At 42.8% G+C, this 22,838-nt stretch overlaps 1 protein-coding gene across 13 annotated transcripts in view; it reads right to left on the bottom strand.

Annotated features, from left to right (window-relative positions):
- Window positions 1-22,838, bottom strand: part of LOC112216726 (fibroin heavy chain-like) — a 60,126-nt gene that overhangs the window by 27,632 nt on the left and 9,656 nt on the right. For 8 of the 13 annotated variants that reach the window (XM_024376753.2, XM_024376755.2, XM_024376759.2 and 5 more), the window contains exons 3-22: window positions 20,547-20,702; window positions 19,990-20,208; window positions 19,869-19,895; window positions 19,488-19,676; window positions 18,990-19,175; window positions 15,299-15,493; window positions 14,778-15,152; window positions 14,516-14,596; window positions 14,346-14,393; window positions 14,180-14,242; window positions 14,044-14,094; window positions 11,413-11,475; window positions 9,904-9,954; window positions 9,205-9,627; window positions 8,768-8,794; window positions 5,853-6,263; window positions 5,306-5,338; window positions 4,829-5,176; window positions 633-665; window positions 202-510 (exon numbers count right to left, since the gene is read on the bottom strand). In XM_024376753.2, coding sequence (XP_024232521.2) covers window positions 202-510; window positions 633-665; window positions 4,829-5,176; window positions 5,306-5,338; window positions 5,853-6,263; window positions 8,768-8,794; window positions 9,205-9,627; window positions 9,904-9,954; window positions 11,413-11,475; window positions 14,044-14,094; window positions 14,180-14,242; window positions 14,346-14,393; window positions 14,516-14,596; window positions 14,778-15,152; window positions 15,299-15,493; window positions 18,990-19,175; window positions 19,488-19,676; window positions 19,869-19,895; window positions 19,990-20,208; window positions 20,547-20,702 — 3,288 coding nt within the window. The remainder of the gene's footprint in view (window positions 1-201; window positions 511-632; window positions 666-4,828; window positions 5,177-5,305; window positions 5,339-5,852; window positions 6,264-8,767; window positions 8,795-9,204; window positions 9,628-9,903; window positions 9,955-11,412; window positions 11,476-14,043; window positions 14,095-14,179; window positions 14,243-14,345; window positions 14,394-14,515; window positions 14,597-14,777; window positions 15,153-15,298; window positions 15,494-18,989; window positions 19,176-19,487; window positions 19,677-19,868; window positions 19,896-19,989; window positions 20,209-20,546; window positions 20,703-22,838) is intronic. The other 5 variants (XM_042300036.1, XM_024376758.2, XM_042300037.1 and 2 more) reach the window with 5 other exon arrangements.

Below are 22,838 nucleotides of genomic sequence, written 5' to 3' on the forward strand. Positions count from 1 at the left end.
CAACAAACAATGTTTTCCCTGGAATACACAACAAGGATTCCCAATCAAATAATCCCCCCAAGTCCAACTATTATTAGTTGCCTTTATTTAACCAGGTAAATCATTAAGAACATATTCTCAACAAACAAGGAACGCTGCTTTGTAAATAGCCCCTATATCCCAACCTGTCCTAGGGAACCCCTGGCTCTGCTGTTGACTAACCTCTTCCAGGTCCATATCCGGCCCCAGGTAGTCCTCCTGCTCTTGCCCTAGCTTCATAGCCTCCTCCAGGGACTCCTCCTGCTCCCTGACCGTACCCAGCTCCAGGCCCTGTTCCTGCTCCATACCCTGCACCAGGCCCAGCTCCGGTCCCGTATCCACCCCCAGGCACTCTTCCTCCTGCTCCTGCTTCTCCTGCTCCTAAGGCGCCTCCTGCCCCTGGTCCGTAGCCTCCTCCTGGCAGACCTCCTCCCGGGGCACCGAATCGCCCACCAAGGCCTCCACCCGGAGCTCCTCCACCTCCTCCTGGACCTGGCAGGACAACACGGGAGGGGTCAAAGGTTAGGGTTAGACAACATAAATATGGCAGCCATATTGTTTTGTTTCAAGGATTTTAACATAAATACTCTCCACAGAGAGAAAATAATGATTACCGTATTTCAGAGACTTAGCCCCAGCAGGATATCCTGTGAGACAGAGCACATGATGGGAGACATTTTAATGATGGGAGACACTTCGTTGGTCCTATACCAGGCAGTGTCAGAGGAAGGCCCTAAAAATGGTTGAAGAGTCCAGCTATCCAAGTCATAGACTGTTCTCTCTGCTACCGCACGACAAACGGTACCGATGCACCAAGTCTGGAACCAACATTATTCTGAACAGCTTCTAGCCAAAAGACTGCTAAATAGTTAACCAATTAGCTACCCAGACTATCTGCATTGACCCTTTTTGCACTAACTCTCATCACATGCAGCTGCAGCTGCTGCTGCTTATTATCTATCCTGTTGCCTCGTCACTTTACCTCTACCTATACAGTGCCTTGCAAAAGTATTGTTGTAGTTGAATCAGAATTAGTTAGGTAACATAGATAAATAAGATGTTTTATTTACTTTATACTTGTCATTAGAATGTCTTCTTTTGGACTATACTGTTGGCAGTTGCATTTTCTTCTCCTCTAGGGAAAAGTCACTTGGGGCCCAGAGAGGGGAGAGGTCAGGCTTGTCTTTTACATGTCTGGTAATAGGCAGAATATCAGAAAGGGAGAAGTCAGGTTTGAACATTGTCTTCATAATGAATATATCTGTGAAACCATGTGAAGGGCTCCGTAATGTCTGTACTCCAGTCACTCCCTCTCTTTTCCCATTGGGGGAGGAGTATGGCAGTGTCTGGAACCATTGTATGTCCCCTCTCTTGACCTAGTATATGACCTGGAGGCTCACTCTCCTCCGTGAGCTTGTCCAGGAGGGGGTGTATTTGAGATGGGAGTATCTAGAATTAACAACTGATATAAGCCATTGGATGAGGTAATGTTTTGGTAATATGAAGTACCAAGAACGAGAAGTAGAACCTCGTCTACGAGACCAAACTGAACGAAAATTTATAGTTAATGCTATCTGGCTATGGGATACTCCTCTTTCAAGTAAAAGGCCCTTTGTGAAGTTCCTAAGATCTGTGGTTCGTCATTGTGAGTTGAGAGGGGTGTATCTTGGCTATAAAATATGAAGTATTCTTTTGTAAGCACTCTCAGAATTCATTTATAGACACTGAATTGATCTGAGAGTCACAGGGCTATGGTGAAGGTCATTATTAAAATATTAAGTTTAAGTACAACTCTGACTGGTGTGTGGTTTGTAACTCTCCTCATTTAGTAATACAGGAAATTACCACGACAGTAATTCTTCCCCCTTGGTGTTTTTCCTATTTTGTTGCATTACAACCTGTAATTTAAATGTATTTTTATTTGGATTTCATGTAATGGACATACACAAAATATTCAAAATTGGTGAAGTGAAAAAAATGACTTGTGCAAAGAAAGAAACAACTGAAAAGTGGTGCGTGTATATGTATTCACCCCCTTTGCTATGAAGCAACCAATTACCTTCAGAAGTCACATAATTAGTTAACCCACCTGTCTGCAATCTAAGTGTCACATGATATCAGTATATATACACCTGTTCTAAAAGGCCCCAGAGTCTGCAACAGCAATAAGCAAGGGGCACCACCAAGCAATGGGCACCATGAAGACCAAGTAGCTCTCCAAACAGATCAGGGACAAAGTTGTGGAGAAGTACAGATCAGGGTTGAGTTATAAAAAAATATCCGGAACTTTGAACAGCCCACGGAGCAACATTAAATCCATTATTAAAAATGGAAAGAATATGGCACCACAACAAACCTGCCAAGATAGGGCCACCCACCAAAACTCACAGACCAGACAAGGAGGGCATTAATCAGAGAGGCAACAAAGAGACTAAAGATATCCCTGAAGGAGCTCCACAACGGAGATTGGAGAATCTGTCCATAGGACCACTTTAAACCGTACACTCCACAGAACTGGGCTTTACGGAAGAGTGGCGATAAAAAAGCCATTGCTTAAAGAAAAAAATAAGCAAACACATTTGGTGTTCGCCAAAAGGCATGTGGGAGACTCCCCAAACATATGGAAGCAGGTGCTCTGGTCAGATGAGACTAAAATTGAGCTTTTTGGCCATCAAGGAAAACGCTATGTCTGGCGCAAACCCAACACCTCTCATCACTCCGAGAACACCATCCCCACAGTGAAGCATGGCGGTGGCAGCATTTTCGTCCACAGGGACAGGGAAACTGGCCAGAATTGAAGGAATGATGGATGGTGCCAAATACAGGGATATTCTTGAGGGAAACCTGCTTCAGTCTTCCAGAGATTTGAGACTGGGACGGAGGCTCACCTTCCAGCTGGACAATGACCCTAAGCATACTGCTAAAGCAACACTCAAGTGGTTTAAGGTGAAACATTTAAATGTCTTGGAATGGCCTAGTCAAAGCCCAGTCCTCAATCCAATTGAGAATCTGTGGTATGACTTAAAGATTGCTGTACACCAGCGGAACCCATCCAATTTGAAGGAGCTGGAGCAGTTTTGCCTTGAAGAATGGGCAAAAATCCCAGTGGCTAGGTGTGCCAAGCTTATAGAGACATACCCCAAGAGACTTGCAGCTGTAATTGCTGCAAAAGGTGGCTCTACAAAGTCTTGACTTTGGAGGGGTGAATAGTTATGCACGCTCAAGTTTTCAGTTTTTTTGTCTTATTTCTTATTTGTTTCATAATAATAAAAAATTAGAATCTTCAAAGTGGTTGACATGTTGTGTAAATCAAATGATACAACCCCCCCCAAAAAAATATATATTTTAATTCCAGGTTGTAAGGCGACAAAATAGGAAAAATGCCAATCGGGGTGAATACTTTCGCAAGCCACTGTATGTACATGTAAATCCAACATTGTTATCAGGAACTATTCCAAAGGTTAGAAAAACAGCTTATGTGCTGCCACTCCATAAGGCAGGGATAGTCGTGAACTTGATCATTATCGTCCCATCTCCAGGCTTCCATGTCTCGCTAAGATTTTCAAATATTTGGTAAATAATCAACTTCACTATTTTATATCTGTGAATGGTATTTTGAATATAAATCCATCTGGATTTAGGCCAGGGCACTGCACTATCACAAAAAGCACATTAGTTGTTAATGATATTGTCAATGCTTTTTCTAAAATGAAAGGTGCTGCTTTGTTTGTGGACCTGTCAAAAGCTTTTGATGCTGTTGATCATGCTATTTTAATGACTAAGTTGTCCTAGATTGGCCTGAGCTCTGATGCTTGCCCATGGTTTCATGATTAACTCAGTGACAGAACTCAGGCCATCTTGATTGATGGGGTTAAGTCCAAATGTCTTGAAAATAAAGGTGTTCCGCAGAAGTAGATACCAGGAGCTGTTCTTTTCAAAAAATGTATGAATGCAATTGGTCAATCTGTAAAAGAATGTTAACATTTCATCAATATGCTGTATATACTACTATGTACGCAATTTCCCTGACTGCTGACCTGGCTGTGACAAGGCTACAGTTAGATTTTATAGCTGTACAGGAAGCCCTTACTGATTTTAAAACTCGTGCTTAATACAGGCAAACTAAATAAATGCTGTTTTGAAGTTCTCCTAAAATTGTCTCTGCTGGATTACATCTTCATTCATCATTGGATGGTTCTATAAATCGAACAAGTCCCTGCATACAAATACCTTGGTGTGTTGATTGACAGTGATTTAACATTAAAAAAAACATATGAATGAGAAGCTAAGATTAAAAGTGGGCTTTTTTTTTACAGAAACAGATCTTGCATCTCTCTAGTCAGTAGGAAGCAGATTGTGCTGTCAACCTTTCTAGCTGTTCTTGATTATGGTGATACTATTTATCGAAGTGCAGCTGCCACTACTCTTAAACCCTTTGATGTACCCTTCGTTTTATCACAGTAGACAGTTGTATTACTGATCACTGCAATCTTTACCAAAGGTTGGCTGGACGGTTAAAGGTGAAAGTCACATACAGTAGATCACATCATTATGCTCTTTTTGTTTATAAAGCCCTGCTGAACAAGCTTCCAACTTACCTATCTTTACTGTTACGATTTATAACTACAAGTTATCAACCCCGTTCACAGGGTTAAATAACTTGCAATAAATAACTTGTTATTATTTTTCTGTTTTTCTCTCTGCATTATTGGGAAGGGCCTGTAATTAAGCATTTCATTGTTAGCCTACACCTGTTTACGAAGAATGTGACGAATCATATTAGATTTTTTGACCCACTGGTTTAATGTACCTCCAACACCAGCACCAGGTCCGTAACCAGCACCACTACCAGGTAAACCACCTCCGGGTCTGTATCCACCACCAGGCACTCCACCAGCACCAAGCCCAGCTCCAGGCCCTGCTCCCTGGCCAAGTCCAGTCCCAGCACCCACTCCTGGTCCATAACCACCACCGGTTCCACGGCCAGGTCCAAATCCAGCTCCAGGACCATAACCACCAGGGACACCTCCACCACCACCAAGCCCAGATCCAGGCACTCCACCCTGGCCTACTCCAGTCCCTGCTCCCCCTCCTGGTACTCCTCCCAGGCTGGCTGCCTGTCCTCCTCCTGGGGTCCCAAGGACACCACTTAGCATACCTGTCAGTGGAGACATTGATTTACCTCTCTATTAAAGTATTATACCAGCTGGTACAGTATGCATACAAATAAATATTTCAAAACAGAACTTTCAACTTTACAAAAGACAAGGATATTGGATTTACTCACCATATTTACGAGCTTTAGCATTTGCATCATATCCTGTAAAGGAGCGCATTTTTGAATTAAATACACATCCTGTTTTCTCTTTTACAGATTATTCTTGTCACTGAACAGGAATACAATTATGTCTCCAGCTCCAGTTCCTTGTCCTTCCCCAGCTTCACCTGGTTCTTTGACTGAATGTCTATTTAATGTGTATATTTATGTTTATCTATACTTGTCTATTGATACACTTGTTTTGTATGGTGCAGGGCTCATTTGTAAAAGAGACTTTAGTATCAATATGACTTCCCTGTTGAAATTAAGTTAAATAAATATATCTACCTCATTTACCTGGAACCCCTGCACATCGACTTGGTATTGGTACCCCGTCTATATAGCCAAGTTATATTGTTACTCATTGTGTATTTATTCCTTGTGTTATTATTTTTCTGTTTTTCTCTCTGCATTATTGCGAAGGGCCTGTAATTAAGCATTTCATTGTTAGCCAACACCTGTTTACGAAGAATGTGACAAATCATATTAGATTTTTTGACCCACTGGTTTAATGTACCTCCAACACCAGCACCAGGTCCGTAACCAGCACCACTACCAGGTAAACCACCTCCGGGTCTGTGTCCACCACCAGGCACTCCACCAACTCCTCCACCTGGTCCATAGCCAGCTCCACCATGTCCTTCCCCGGCACCACCTGGTCCAACCCCTCCACCTGTTCCATAACTTCCAGCACTACCTGGTCCATAGCCACCAGGTCCAGCTCCACCTGGTCCATAGCCGGCCCCACCTGGTCCATAACTGGCCCCACCTGGTCCAACTCCACCTCCAGGACCGAAGCTACCGCCAGGCCTGTAACCGCCTCCTGGTTCCCCTCCAGCCCCACCAGGCAGTCTTCCGGTTCCAATCCCAGATGCAGGCACTCCCTGGCTGAGCCCACCACCAGCTCCAGTGCCTGCTCCACCCTGACCTGGAGAAAGGGAGGCAATGGTCTTGTATGAAGAGTGCTTATACCTCAACAATTAGAGGACCAGTGTTGGGGAGTAGTGAACTACATGTAGTTCAACTAGTAATTTAACTGCATTTTGCAGTAGCTTGGTGGTAGTTCAACTAGTTATTTAATTCCACTTTGCAGTAGCTTGGTGGTAGTTCAACTAAATTCAAGTCTAGGTATTGTTTTCAGAAGTTAATAACTTTTTTTTGCCATGCAGTGGTGTACCCAACTACACACTATTATATATATGCTGTATATATATATATTATACAGTTGAAGTCGGAAGTTTACAAAGTTGGTTAGGACATCTACTTTGTGCATGACACAAGTAATTTTTCCAACAATTGTTTCCAGACATATTATTTCACTTATAATTCACTGTATCACAATTCCAGTGTGTCAGAAGTTTACATACACTAAGTTGACTGCACCTATATACAGCCTGGAAAACTCCAGAAAATTATGTCATGGCTTTAGAAGCTTCTGATAGGATAATTGACATATTTTGAGTCAATTGGAGGTGTACCTGTGGATGTATTTCAAGGCCTACCTTCACACTCAGTGCCTCTTCTTGGGAGCAATTTCCAAATGCCTGAAGGTACCCCTTTCATCTGTACAAACAATAGTTTGCAAGTATAAACACCCTGGGACCACGCAGCCGTCATACCACTCAGGAAGGAGACGCATTCTGTCTTCTAGAGATGAACGTACTTTGGTGTGAAAAGAGCAACTCAATCCCAGAACAACAGCAAAGGACCTTGTTAAGATGCTGAAGGAGACAAGTACAAAAGTATCTATATCCACAGTAAAACGAGTTCTATATCGACATAAGCCACTGCTCCAAAACCACCATGAAAAAGCCAGACTACGGTTTGCAACTGCAAATGGGGACAGAGATTGTATTTTTTGGAGAAATGTCCTCTGGCCTGATGAAACAAAAATAGAACCGTTTGGCCTTAATGACCATCCTTATGTTTGGAGGAAAAAGCGGGATGCTTGCAAGCCGGAGAACACCATCCCAACCGTGAAGCACGGTGGTGGCAGCATCATGTCGTGGGGGTGCTTAGCTGCAGGAGGGACTGGGGCACTTCACAAAATAGATGTCATCATGAGGTTGTCACGACTTCCGCTGAAGTTGGCTCCCCTGCCTCGTCGTCACCGTCCTATTAGCCACCACCGATCCCTTTTTCGTTTGTCTGTTTGTCTTGTCTTATTAGTTTCACCTGTGTTCTGTTGTATGGCTTAATGAGCTTCCCTATTTTAAGTACGTGTACCCGCCCTTGTTTTGTGTGGGATTGTCTTTCTGTTACATGTGTGCGTTTTAGGTAGAGGTGGTTATATTTTCTGGACTTGGCACCCTGTGTTTTTGGGTAGTCACTCTGTTGTCCGCGCCCTGTGTTGTTGGGCTTGTCATTTTTGTGTGCCTTATTAAAGAGCACTTTTCCCCGGTGGAACTCTCTGCGCCTGATTCCTTCACCCACCTAGTCCCGCGTGACAGAGGTAGGAAAATTATGTGGATATATTGAAGCAACATCTCAAGACATCAGTCAGGAAGTTAAAGCTTGGTCTCAAATGGGTCTTCTAAATGGACATTGACACCAAGAATACTTTAAAAGTTGTGGCAAAATGGCTTAAGGACAACAAAGTCAAGGAATTGGAGTGGCCATCACAAAGCCCTGACCTCAATCCTACAGAAAATTTGTGTGCCGAACTGGAAAAGCGTGTATGAGCAAGGAAGCCTACAAGCCTGACTCAGTTACACCAGTTCTGTAAGGAGGAATGGGCCAGAATTCACCCAACTTATTGTGGGAAGCTTGTGGACGGCTACCCGAAACGTTTGACCCAAGTTAAACAATTTGAAGGCAATGCGACAAAATACTAATTGAGTGTATGTAAACTTCTGACCCACTGGGAATGTGATGAAAGAAATAAAAGCTGAAATAAATATTTCTCTCTACTATTATTCTGACATTTCACATTCTTAAAATAAAGTGGTGATCCCAAATGACCTTAGGTAGAGAATTTTTCCTAGGATTAAATGTCAGGAATTGTGAAAAAACTGAGTTTAAATGTATTTGGCTAAGGTGTATGTAAACTTCCAACTTCAACTATATATATAATAATAAAAGTAGTAATAATAATAATATGGGTAAGTTTGCGTTTAATAGGCTAAATTACCCATTCTGACTCCAGAGTGATCTATCTTGCAATTTGTAGTCTGACATTTCAGATTTAGATATGATCATTTTTCCCAAAGTAGTTTGGATGTCGTGAACTACATTTCCAAAGTAATTTTAGCTAAGTAAACTATACGTTTCTTAAGGGTAGCTTTAGTGTAGCTTAACGTCTTCCAGTGTGAAGTAATTGGTAGCTTGGTAAACTATATTTTCAGAGTAGCTTACCCAAAACTGAATAGGATGCAGACAGTTACCTTAAATAAATCATAGTTAAGTGCTCTTGGTTTTGAAGCAAACTCTCACCATATTTGGCTGCCTTAGATCCAGCTCCTGTAAAATAGAGCGATGCAAGAAACTAAAATTAGCATTGGCATCAGATTAAATAACTTATCCTTCAAAAAATAAGAATATTTAAGTGAACTCCTTTTGTATTTCAAACGCCAAATGCGTAGCCATGCAGAGTGTAGGATGGGAGGTAGCCAGATGGAGGGACCTGCTGGGTGGTAGGAGTGAGTGTACACAGATCTAGCACATTCTACATGTGTATGATATGTAAGATATCATGTGGAAAGATAGGAGAATGCCCCACACACTGTTTAGATGCTCTTAGAGTTAGTTGAGGACCAGATTCAATGTTTAGGTCAATATGGTCAACATTTCGCAACATCAAAACAGCTAGGAGTATTTAAAAACTTGGCAGCAAGTATTCTCCTTTCTTTTCCTTTATGTCTCTAACTCACCTCCGGGGTAGGCACCTCCTACACCTAGGCCAGCCCCTGGGTACCGCCCTCCACCTGGGTAACCCCCTGGGTATCCATACCCACCTGAGCCAGGGACGCCCCCTGCCCCAGGTACGCCTCCTGGTCCGGCTCCGCCCCCGTAACCAGGTACGCCTCCTGCTCTGGCTACGCCTCCGAATCCAGGTATGCCTCCTGCTCCACCTCCGTAACCAGGTACACCACCAGCTCCAACTCCATAACCAGGGACCCCATCTGCTCCAGGTACGCCGCTAGGTACACCTCCTGCTCCGGCCATGCCCCCTTGACGAAGTACACCTCCAGCTCCAACTCCATAACCAGGGACCCCACCTGCTCCAGGTACACCGCTAGGTACTCCTCCTGCTCCCGACATGCCCCCTTGACGAAGTACACCTCCAGCTCCAGCTGGCCAGGGATAGACAATTCTCATCTTTGACTCCAATTATCACTGAACCCCCAAACACATAGGTCCCCCACATCACAAACACCTGAGCCTCTCCACACCAAACACCTGAATCCCCCCAGACCACAAATACCTGAATAATTCAATACCTGGGTAATAAAACCTGTTATGTCACCAAACATACACTTACCATCTTCCTAAGGACTAGTTCATGTAGTCTTACCGTAAACCTACCAACTACCACCTTCCTAAAGGATTAATTATTAATTCAGTCTTACCATATTTAGCAGCAAGCTTGGCCTGGGAATTAGCTGATTTGCCTCCAGCCCCTAAAAATGGAAGAGAAGAAGAGGACAAAGAGGAGGAATGAAATAAGAGAAGGAAGAGAAATAGCAGGATAATAGATATGGATTGTGGATTGTTGTAGTAGTTTTCTAGTGTCCCAACCTGGTCTCAGAGCATTTCGTACGTAAATACAGGACACTCAATTTATACTGAACAAAATGTCAAGTGTTGGTCCCATGTTCCATGAGCTGAAATAAAATATCTCAGAAACGTTTCATTTGCACAAAAAGCTAATTTCTGTCAAATTTGTTTACATCCCTGTTAGTGATCCTTTGCCAAGAGAATTCCATCCACCTGACAGGTGTGGCACATAAAGGAGCTGATTAAACAGCATGATCATTACATTGGTGCACCTTGTGCTGGGGACAATAGAAGGCCACTAAAATGTATAGTTTTGTCACAACACAATGCCACCAATGTCACAAATTTTGAGGAAGCATGCAATTGGCATGCTGACTGCAATAATATCCACCAGAGCATTTGCCAGATAATTTAATGTTGATTTCTCTACCATAAGCCACCTCTAACGTAATTTTACAGAATTTGGCAGTACGTCCAACCGGCCTCACAAATGCAGACTACGTGTAACCACACCAGCCCAGGATCTCCACATCCGGCTTCTTCACCTGTGGCGTTGTCTGAGACCAGCCACCCAACTGAGTATTTCTGTCTGTAATAAAGCTGTTTTGTAGGGAAAAACTCTTTCTGATTGGCTGGGCCTGGCTGCCTAGTGAGTGGGCCTGGCTCCCATGGCTGCTCCCCTGCCCAGTCATGTGAAAACCATAGATTAGGGCCTAATGAATTTATTTAAATCGACTGATTTCTTTATATGAACTGTAACTCTGTCAAATCGTTGGAATTGTTCAATGTTGCTTTTACTATGGTATGTAATTAATTTGTTGTTGTCCATCACCTATTTCGTATGATATGTTTCGAATTGCAATTCGTAATATATATTATGAATCCGCAATTGTACAATATCTTACACATTTCTAAAACATACTATATGTTACGAATTTGCTAAACTTATGATATGTTTTGAATTCTAGCTAGGTGCTAGGTGGCTAACATTAGCTAGCTGGCTAACATTAACTAGGCTAGGGGTTAGGGTAAAGTTTAGGAGTTAGGTTAAAGGGTTAGGGTTAGCTAAAAGGGTTAAAGTTAGGTGTAGGGAAAGGGTTAGCTAACATGCTAAACATTTGAAAACTCGCTAATTAGCTAAAATGCTAAAGTTGTCCGTAACGAGATTCGAACTTGCAACTTTTGGGTTGATAGACATTCGCGTTATATGCCCACCCATCCACTCTGACCAATCACGCTACTTTCATTAAGTCTCATACAAAACATAACATATCATACAAATTTGAGTGTCCCGAATGTATGTTTACTATGTTACATCTAGTTTATGAGACCAGGCTGTCCAGTACCAGAGTGTCCAGTACCTCCAGATTTAGGTGATATGAGGGGATATCCACGGAACACTCCATTTAAACTGCCTCGGCCACCTGAGGAGAAAAATATACACTATATACAATGTATTTATTTATATATTAATGTACATGTAACTGCGAAAATAAAGGAAAAACCAACATAAAGTGTCTTAATAGGGTGTTGGGCCACTACGAGCTGCCAGAACAGCTTCAATGCATCTTGGATTTGATTCTACAAGTGTCTGAATTCTATTGGAGGGATGTGACCATTCTTTCACAAGAAATTCCATAATTCTATGTTTTGTAGATGGTGGTTGAAAACGCTGTGTCAGGTGCCGTTCCAGAATCTTCCATATGTGCTCAATTGGGTTGAGATCTGGTAACTGAGACACACACACACTTATGCTCCTTAGAGACCCCTCTTTCAAAATCTCTTCTTCTAGCCACGGTAGACAAAATAATGGGCAACTGAGAATTTTTATAAATGATCTTACACATGATGGGATGTTAATTGCTTAATTAGCTCAGGAATCACACCTGTGTGGAAGCACCTGCTTTCAATATACTTTGTGTCCCTCATTTATTCAGTGTTTCCTTTATTTTGCCAGTTACCTGTATATTAATGCACAAGGTGAGTGATTATATAGAGTACATAGAGTGAGCTACAAAAGTATTGTACTCCAGCACTTTCGATTTGAAATGATACAATGATTTTAAGGTTCAGACTGTCAATCTTAATTTGAGGGTATTTTCATCCATAGCAGGTGGAACATTTAGAAATTACAGCACTTTTTGTACATAGTCCCTGCATTTTAGGTGACGGAAACTATGGGGACAAATTCACTTATATGTGTATTAAAGTAGTAAAAAATTATGTATTTGGTCCCATATTCATAGCACGCAACATCAAGTTTGTGACTTTACAAATTTGTTGGACGCATTTGCTGTTTGCTTTGGTTGCGTTTCAGATTATCTTGTGCCCAAAATTTTGTGTACAAATTAATGGTAAATAATGTATAGTGAGAAGGTTAGACACACAAATATCTTACCCCCAAGACATGCTAACATCTCACCATTACTATAACAAGGGATATTAGCATTTTATATTGCTGGGGGAGGGCTTCAGAATGACAATACATTATTTACCATAAATTTCTGTTGGGCAGAAAATAATCTGAAACAACTAAAACAAACAGCAAATGTATCAAACAAAAACTAAAAGTTTGTACTACTTTTATACACATATACAATGCATTTGGAAAATATTCAGACCCCTTGACTTTTTCCACATTTTGTTACATTACAGCCTTATTCTAAAATTGATTAAATAGTTTCTCCCCCTCATCAATTTACACACAATACCACATAATGACAAGCAAAAACAGGTTTTTAGAAATGTTTGCAAATTTAAAAAAAAAAAAACAGAAATATTCACATTTACATAAGCAATCAGACCTTTTACTCAGTACTTTATTGAAGAAGCTAGGGCAACGATTACAGCCTCGAGTCTTCTTGGGTATGACGCTACAAGCTTGGCACACCTGTATTTGGGGAGTTTCTCCCATTCAACTCTGCAGATCCTCTCAAGCTCTGTCAGGTTGGATAGGGAGAGTTGCTGCACGGCTATTTCCAGGTCTCTTCAGAGATGTTCGATCGGGTTGAAGTCTGGGCTGTGGCTGGGCAACTCAATGACATTCAGAGACTTTGTCCCAAAGCCACTCCTGCATTGTCTTGGCTGTGTGTTTAGGATCGTTGTCCTGTTGGAAGGTGAACCTTCGCCCCAATCTGAGGTCCTGCGCACTCTGGAGCAGGTTTTCATCAAGGATCTCTCCATACTTTGCTCCATTCATCTTTCCCTCGATCCTGACTAGTCTCCCAGTCCCTGCCGCTGAAAGACATCCCACAGCATGATGCTGCCATCACCATGCATCACCATAGGGATGGTGCCAGGTTTCCCCCAGATGTGACACTTGGCATTCATGCCAAAGAGTTCAATCTTGGTTTCATCAGAACAGAGAATCTTGTTTCTCATGGTCTGAGAGTCCTTTAGGTGCCTTTTGGCAAACTCCAAGTGGGTTGTCATGTGCCTTTTTACCGAGGAGTGACTTACGTCTGGCCACTCTATCATAAAGGCCTGATTGGTGGAGTGCTGCAGATATGGCTGTTCTTCTGGAAGGATCTCCCATCTCCACAGAGGAACTCTGGAGCTCTGTCAGAGTGACCATCTGGACCATCTTGATGAGGACATTTTTTTTTGCGTAATCCATTTTAGAATCAGGCTTTATGGTAGCAAAAATTGGAAAAAGATAAGAGGTCCGAATACTTTCAAAATGCACTGCAAGTGAATTTGTCCCAATAATTTTGGTCCCCTAAAATATGGGGAGGGCGATGTACAAAAAGTGCTGTTATTTATAAACATTTCACCTGATATGGATGAAAATACCCTCAAATTAAAGCTGACAGTCTGCCCTGACAGTCTGCCCTTTAAGAGGTTAATAACCTCCTATCATTTCAAGTGTTGGAGTACAGAGCCGAAACAACAACAAAAATGTCACTGTTTCAATACTTGGAGCTCACTGTATATTCACGTCTTATAAAATCAATTATAACACTGTTGTCCCTCTCTGTTTGATAAACCCTTACCTCCAGCTCCAGTGCCAGCTCCAACTCCACCCTGGCCCAGCACACCTGCCCCTGTAGGAAAGACGAGACCAAGGTCAACAGGGTGCAGAATTAGGGGTCAAAGGTCAGTAGTTCAACAGGTGGATGACAGACTCACCTGTCTGGGGAGCAAGTCCGGATCCAGTGGCAACACCTGGTAGAACCCCACGCCCTCCGAAACCTAAACACAATAATGGAGGAGAAATGAGAGAGCACCAAAGCAAAGTTTTGCAAAAGCAGACATGTAAAGTATCAACCAAATCAGAACATCTTGGCAGACATACCTTGACTAGGCACTATTCCACCTTGATAAAGTCCAGGTACTCCAACACCTGTGTTGATAAAGTAAGGAATATATGACAAAACAAAACTACTGTGTTTTGAAATAAAACTACTATCTTTACATCTGTACTGCAGTAAGATATGGAGTTGGCCTCTGGGACTTGTAGTTTACCTGGCACTTGTTTGTTGGCCTTCCAACCGCTCTTCTCTCTAGCTCCACCCCCAGGGACTCCAGTCTGTGGAAGTACTGGTGCTGCAACAATATACATCATTCATCTTAATGAGGTGTATTGTACTGCATATCTTCTCCCTTCATTTCCCACTCAGTCTAATATATATACTTTACACAATGAAATAGTGTTCAGTCTCACTCTGTTTTTTTGCATGTTCTCTGTGGATGTCGTAGTTCTCGGGTTTGATAAACCCTTACTAACCTCCAGCTGGTACTGCTGCGCCACCAGGCCCAAAACCACCAAGGCCAACTCCACCTGTGCCACTAGGCCCAGTTCCTGCGCCACCAGGACCATATCCACCTGTGCCACCAGGTCCCGTTCCTGCGCCACCAGGCCCAGTTCCTGCGCCACCAGGCCCAGTTCCTGCGCCACCAGGCCCAGTTCCTGCGCCACCAGGCCCATGTCCACCTACGCCACCAGGCCCATGTCCACCTACGCCACCAGGCCCATGTCCACCTGCGCCACCAGGCCCATGTCCACCTGCGCCACCAGGCCCATGTCCACCTGCGCCACCAGGCCAATATCCACCAGCACCACCAGGTCCATATCCATCTCCTCCTAGTGTGCTTCCTGCTCCTAATGCAAATGAAAAAGGGTGAGAGAAATGCACAGAACAATCAGGCAATAGCCAGGTGGCCATAAAGAGCTGACCAAACTCTGTATACCTGTGACATATGGCTCTGGTCATTCCACCCCTAGCCCCATCCTCCCAGAGCCTGTACCTGTTTTGGGAGGTTTCTGGCCTGCCCCCGCCCCTCCAGCTCCAGGGTACAGACCACCAGCAGCACCACCGTAGCCTCCTCCAGGTCTGTATCCATCTCCTTGGCCGGCTCCAAGACCTTGGCCTGCTCCAAGTCCTCCAGCCCCCTGACCTGTACCTCTGGATCCCAGTCCCCCAGCTCCGAGACCTCCATACCCTGATGGGAACACAGTATAGACATGATGTTTTGATGTGTTACATGAATCCAACACATGACGGCATCATTAAATTGTGGCCTCACCCTGCACCGAGGCCTCCATACCCTGATGGGAACACAGGAGGAATTATGTTTTATATGAATCCAACACATGATGGCATCCTTGCATTGTGGGCACATTTTTCTGAGGTTAATGTAAAAGACATTTTAAATAACACTCCAAAATAGAACACTGAGATTAATGTTCTAAAAACACACTGGGTATATAAGGGTTTAGTGCTTGAATTAAATCCAAGCCCTGGGGTATGAAGCACTGCCCTCCTTTGGCCAGTTACATTACAGCATGTAGTCTAATTCCCAGGTCTATTACACTACATCAGTGTTTCCGAACTGGTTTTACCCCGGTACCCAAATTGAACCAGGTTGTCTCATTTTCAACCCAATACTTTGCATTTAAAATTTTTTTTGAATCGACAAGATACAATCTGGAAAACATTTTTCATCGTTATATTTTAAAGTATTTCAAATAGTGTTTGAACCCAGGTCTGTGGCACACTTTCTATCTCAGGGTCTAAAGCAGGGGTCTCCAGTAGCTCGCAGCCCACCTATGAGTAGCTCACCAAACAATTCCGAAAGTATATGCAATTTTTTATGTAATCCATCGCAAACTGTCATTAACAAATCACACAAGTATCTGACACTGCAAGCTCCCAGCTACTGTCTAATCAACGCAACATTGACGTTATCCCACCCCTGCTTAGCCACTATTGGCTTAAAAAGCCAAACCTATGAAAATATCTGCCAATTAATTTCCAGCAATATTGCCCCTGTCTGTCTGTATGGTGTGCGCATTTGTCTATCACTCCGTGTGTATCCAGTTGATGTGATAACCATCTTGTGGGTTGACAGAAATACTTTCCCCAAAACCTTCTCAATTAAATGTTAACTGCAAAGTCAACTCGGTCTCAGAGCATTTTGTATTATTCTGGACATAAATTCGAGACACTCCATTTAGTATGATAATTATAATTATAAAACCAGGAAAAATAAAACTGCTAAAACATAATTTTGGAAAAAAAATCAAATTTTATAGGGCCCCCCTTAAAGTTGTCTTTTAACCATTATTTTACCAGGTATATTGACAGAAAACGTAGTGCATTACTTTCTCTTATACACTAAGGACCTGAGGAAGAGTTGCATGGGAGAGGAGAAGAATGTGCCTATTTAAAAGCTAGAAAAAAATTAACTCACAACATTTCATTTTTTTAAGTAGCTCTCATGCTAGAAAAGGTTGGAGACCTCTGGTCTAAAGGGTGGAACATCTAACTAAAGGTTCCACAAAGCCGGGTCATAAGCATCGAGAACTGCTCCTCGGATAACATCATCAACATTCCTCATTCTATATAAGCTGTGTGTGTGCCTGTGTGTACGTGCATGTGCGTGTATGTGTGTGTACGTGCATGTGCGTGTATGTGTGTGTGTGCATGTTCGGTGTGCATACAATCCAAATAACAACCCCAGGCTTCAGTTGTGTCTGAGGAAATGAAATGATGGATAACTTGATCCATTTCCTGCTTTCACTTATGCAGGAAAATACAATTAAAGCATGTGATGTATCAGAAATTGTGTAATGGAATATAATTGACCTAAAGTATTGTCATATAATTCTAAATAAAGTTTATATAGACATTTTCTGTATAAACAGACTATAAATGTCTCATTTTATTTCTTGGAAAGCTGTGTTATTATATGATATATGCATGTATATATCATATGATATACACTCAACGGCCAGTTAATTGTGTACACCACCCAGTTCACAAAAATGTATCACTCCTACAGACAGTGGCCGTGGCTTGCTATGTAAAGCAGGCAGGCAGGCAGGCATTCAGTTACTCTTTGATTGAACATTAGAATGAACATGGTATGATTGTAGGTGCAAGGCGTGCCGGAACCAATATCTCAGAAACAGCCACCCTCCTGGGCTTTTCACGCAAGACAGTGTCTCGGATTTTCCGAGAATGGTGCAGCAAACAAAAAAAATCCAGTCAGCAGCAGGCCTGTGGGCAAAAACAGATTGTTAATGAGTCAAAGGAGAATGGCAAGTATCGTGCAAGGTAACAGACGGACCACAGACAGACAAATAACGGCGCACAGTGGTGTGTAGAACACACAACTCGTCAGTCCTTGTCACGGATGGGCTATTGCAGCAGACGACCACACCGGGTCCCACTCCTATCAGCTAAAAACAAGAAGAAGTGGCTCCAGTGGGCACGCCATCACCAACACTGGAAAATTAAGGAGTGGAAAAACATTGCCTGGTCCGATGAATCCCGTTTTCTGTTGCTTCATGCTTATGGCAGGTTCAGGATTTGGCGTAAGCAGCATCAGTCCATGGACTCATCCTGCCTGGTGTCAACGGTACAGGCTGGCAGCGGTGGTGTACTGGTGTGGACAATGTTTTCCTGGCACACTTTGGGTCCCTTGATACCAATTGAGCAACGATTGAACGCCACAGTGTATCTGAACATTGCTGCTGACCAAACCCAATTGACCATCTTTGAGATGAGATGGAATGGGCTGTTCACAGAATGAATGTACCGCTGTCAAATCTACAGCATGGACCAACATCCATGTGGAACATTTCCAACACCTTGTAAAATCCATGCCCCGAATAATTCAGTCTGTTCTGTAGGCAATGGGTGTACCTAATAAACTGACCATGGAGTGTATATGTATATGAGATATCATATTTGATTATATGAGGAGTACTTGTTTAATGTAGGATCTTAATTTGAGACAGCTTGCTACAGCAGGAAAATAATCCTGCCGCAACAGGATATTTGAATTATTATGTGAATTATAATTAATATACCTTTTTGTAGGGGTCGATACATTTTCCATTAGGGCAAAACAAGTCTGAAATTTCAAAGTTAAAATTACAAACTTTAGAAGCCTTTTTAAAACTCAAATACACTAGAAGTTTGCATTTCCTCCTGTGCAGGAAAATTATCAGCAAAAAAATAGTGAGCAAATGAAGATCCTACAGTACATCTGTATCATCAACTGATTTCAGCCAGTATATGGCTGTGGATTGACTGCATTGCTTGAATGGAATGTTGGCAGTTCATTTGAAAAATGAATGGAATCATTCCTCTAAAACTGTGGCTATCTAGCTAACACACATAAAATGCAGATCAATTATTAACATTCATTGTTTTACACAATATCTTACCTCAGCACTGGCAAACCATGGTTGACAAACTCCCTGACCAACATGGCTGACCTTTGGACCATCATAAGAAAGTCCATTCTAATAATCAAATTCCTAATTCTATGGATGCTAGTGCATAAAGATGGTAGCATGGCTTTGGCTTTACTCCATTACAGCAGTCACAGACTTTATCATCATTAATAGCACCCAAAGACGCACCTACAGTAGCAAGTTACAGTATATCAGACTCATGGGCTATACGAGTTAGGCCATACACCCTACCAGCTCCAAGGGCATCTCCTTGTCCGCCAGCTCCAAGACCACCACCAAAACCACCTGGACCAGCTCCACCCTGGCCAACACCAGAACCAGGCCCATATCCTCCTGGTCCAGCTCCACCTGGTCCATAGCCTCCAGCTCCTAATCCAGCCCCCTGTCCCCCAGGACTGCGACCTACATAGCCAGCTCCTGGGGATCAAACACAAGAAATACAGACTCAAACAGACAAAAACAAGTACATCTCAAAGGTCTACTGAACATAGAGACAAGATTCACACACATCTGTTTTGGAAGGCTTCCCACTGGCTCCTGTAGAAAGATGGAGAAACAGCAGAGGAATAACAGAGGCCATAAGATCAGGTTGTACTGCATGAGTTAGTGTGACTCCCAAAACGCACCCAATTATGGGAAAAAGTAGTGCACTATTTAGGTAATATGGTGCCCTTTGGGAACACGGCCGGTATCTTTGACAGTACTCCTGTAAACCTCAGGTTTCTTTACCTGTTCCATCGGGTCCATAACCACCACCAAAAACTCCAGGACCAGCTCCCCCAGGACCAAGACCAACACCAAGCCCATAGCCACCTGGTCCAGCACCAGCTCCACCTGGTCCATAGCCACCTGGTCCAAAACCTCCAACACCCAGTCCAGCCCCCTGTCCTCCTGGATCTCTACCACCGTAGCCAGCTCCTGGAGATCAAGATTGACTGCATCATCCTCTCGATAACAACAAACAGGCTTAAAAGCTTTAGGAGGGTCTTTGTCATGTGTAGTGTTAATTTGGATATACTGAGGAAATAGGCTGCCATTGAAAAAACAAGTCAATAGTTTGTGAGCCCTAAAAGAAGTCTAAGGCAGACCTGAACTGCATATGTCACTCACCTGCCTTCTCTGGCTTTCCTCCAGCTCCTGTGGAAACACAACAATCATCAAAAATACATTTCTGTAAAATGAACTGAAATTAGTTATAATTGATCAGATGATCAAATCAAGAGCATCATACCTGCTCCAAGGCCTCCGGCACCTAGACCCCCGCCAAGTCCGTAACCACCACCAAGACCTCCAGCTACAGCTCCGCCCAGACTAAGATCAGCACCAGGCCCATAACCACCTGGTCCATAACCTCCTGGTCTGGCTCCTGGTCTAAGACCTCCTCCTCCCAGACCTCCAGCTCCTAGTCCAGCCCCCTGTCCTCCAGGACCCCAACCTCCATTGCCAGCTCCTGGAGAGGAAGACTCAAGTATCAGTACCACAACTGAATCTGTCCATTACATCCAGGGCCGGATTGCAGAAGGGGCACGCAGGGCACGGGCCAGCAGATACCATATGATAGCAAAATGTGTAGAATTGCAGGAAATTAGCTTTAAAACGTATAAACAATTATCTCAGGATTATGAAAAATGTTTAGTATAGCAGGAAATTTCCTTTAAATCTGCCCTACCTCACTCCCCCCACAAATATCCCTGGGGCCCCAAATGCAGTTGTTCGGCCCTGATTACATCTCTAAGCCAAGAAAATACCAATATAACAAACACAAACAGTGAGTAGCTCATAGTATACCTGCTCCAAGGCCTCCAGCTCCTAAACCACCGCCATGTCCATAACCTCCTGGTCCGGCCCCAGCTCCTTCTGGTCTAACTCTTCCTTCCCCCAGACCTCCAGTCCCCAGTCCTCCTTGGCCTTGGCCTTGGCCTACAACCTGACCACCATAGCCAGCTGCAAGATACAATGGTCACATCAACAGAATTACATCCCAGCAAATGAAAACACCGATATTTGTTTAATCGAAGGTCATCATCCTAACCTTGAGACTAAATAAAGGCAATTATCAATTTGTTGATTGATTGATTGTCTGTGAGAGCATGAATCATTGTAAGACTTTAATAGGAATATGATAAACATTGTCCTTGGCAGCAACACTGACGATCAATAAGAAAAACAAAGGAAGGATTTTCTCTACTGGCTCAGTTCCTTCTTCCCATTCTTCATTCCTTCAGTCCACAGTGGATGGCTGATTTCATAACCATGTTCATCTTAAATACAAAGGACTTGGCTTTCTATGTTAATAAAGTATCAGCAGGACTTAAATAAAGACATTGAATGCAATATGCTGTATTTGCATGTATTATGGATGTCCTTTACTTTTCCTGGGGTCCAGCAAAATTAAGGCAGTTACATTTTAAAAACATTACAAGACATTCACAACAGATTTCGCAACATATTAAGTGTGTGCCCTCAAGCCCCTACTCTCCTACCACATATCTACAACACAAAATCCATCTGTACATGAGTGTGTAATGCTTATGTTATCGTGTGTTTATATGCATGTGTCTGTGCCTGTGTTTGTGTTGCTTCATATTCCCCGGCTGTTCCATAAGGTGTATATTTAAGTGTTTTTTTAATTCAAATTTTACTGCTTGCATTACTTGATGTGGAATAGAGTTCCATGTAGTCATGGCTCTATGTAGTACTGTGCGCCTCCCATAGGCTGGTCTGGACTTGGAGACTGAAGAGACCATTGCTGACATGTCTTGTTGGCAATGCATGGGTGTCTGAGCTGTGTGCCAGTAGTTCAAACAGACAGCTCGGTGCATTCAACAGAAGTTTGAGAAACAAACACCTCGTTAACAGTGAAGAGACGACTCCGGGATGCTGGCCTTCTAGGCAGAGTTGCAAAGAAAAAGCCATTTCGCAGACTGGCCAATAAAAAGAAAAGATTAAGATGGGCATAAGAACACAGACACTGAACAGAGGAACTCTGCCAAGAAGGCCAGCCACCCGGAGTCGCCTCTTGACTGTTGACGTTGAGACTGGTGTTTTAAGGGTACTATTTAATGAAGCTGCCAGTTCAGGACTTGTGAGGCATCTGTTTCTCAAACTAGGCACTCTAATGTCCTTGTCCTCTTGCTCAATTGTGCACCGGGGCCTCCCACTCTTTCTGTTCTGGTTAGAACTGCTCTGCTCTGTGAAGGGAGTAGTACACAGCGTTGTACAAGATCTTCAGTTTCTTGGCAATTTCTCGAAATGGAATAGCCTTCATTTCTCAGAACAATAATAGACTGAAGAGTTTCAGAAGAAAGGTCTTTGTTTCTGGCCGTGTTGAGCCTGTAATCAAACTCACAAATGCTGATGCTCCAGATACTCAACTAGTCTAAAGAAGGACAGTTTTATTGCTTCTTTAAATCAGGACAACAGTTTTCAGCTGTGCTAACATAATTGAAAAAGGGTTTTCTAATGATCAATTAGCCTTATAAAATGATAAACTTGGATTAGCTAATACAATGTGCCATTGGAACACAGGAGTGATGGTTGCTGATAATGGGCCTCTGTACGCCTACGTAGATATTCCATAAAAAATCTGCAGTTTCCAGCTACAATAGTCATTTACAACATTAACAATGTCTACACTGTATTTCTGATCAATTTAATGTTATTTTAATGGACAATGTTTTTTGATTTTCTTTCAAAAACAAGGAAATGTCTAAGTGGTCCCAAACTTTTGAACGATAGTTTACGCTTTTCCAGCAACAGACTATGATCGATAATGTCAAAAGCCGCACTGAAGTCAAACAAAACAGCCCCCACAATCTCTTTATCATCAATTTCTCTCAGCCAATCATCAGTCATTTTTGTAAGTGCTGTGCTTGTTGAATGTCCTTCCCTATAAGCATGCTGAAATTCTGTAAGATAGCATTGTATCTGGTCAAATATAATGTTTTCTTAAAGTTAACAAAGGGTTAGTAACAGGCTGATTGGTCAGCTATTTGAGCCATTAAAGGGGGCTTTACTATTCTTGGGTAGGGGAATTTTTAAATTATTTTTTTACCTTTATTTAACTAGGCAAGTCAGTTA

The sequence above is a fragment of the Oncorhynchus tshawytscha genome, linkage group LG17, assembly GCF_018296145.1.
Source record: "Oncorhynchus tshawytscha isolate Ot180627B linkage group LG17, Otsh_v2.0, whole genome shotgun sequence".
Taxonomy (NCBI): Eukaryota; Metazoa; Chordata; class Actinopteri; order Salmoniformes; family Salmonidae; genus Oncorhynchus; species Oncorhynchus tshawytscha.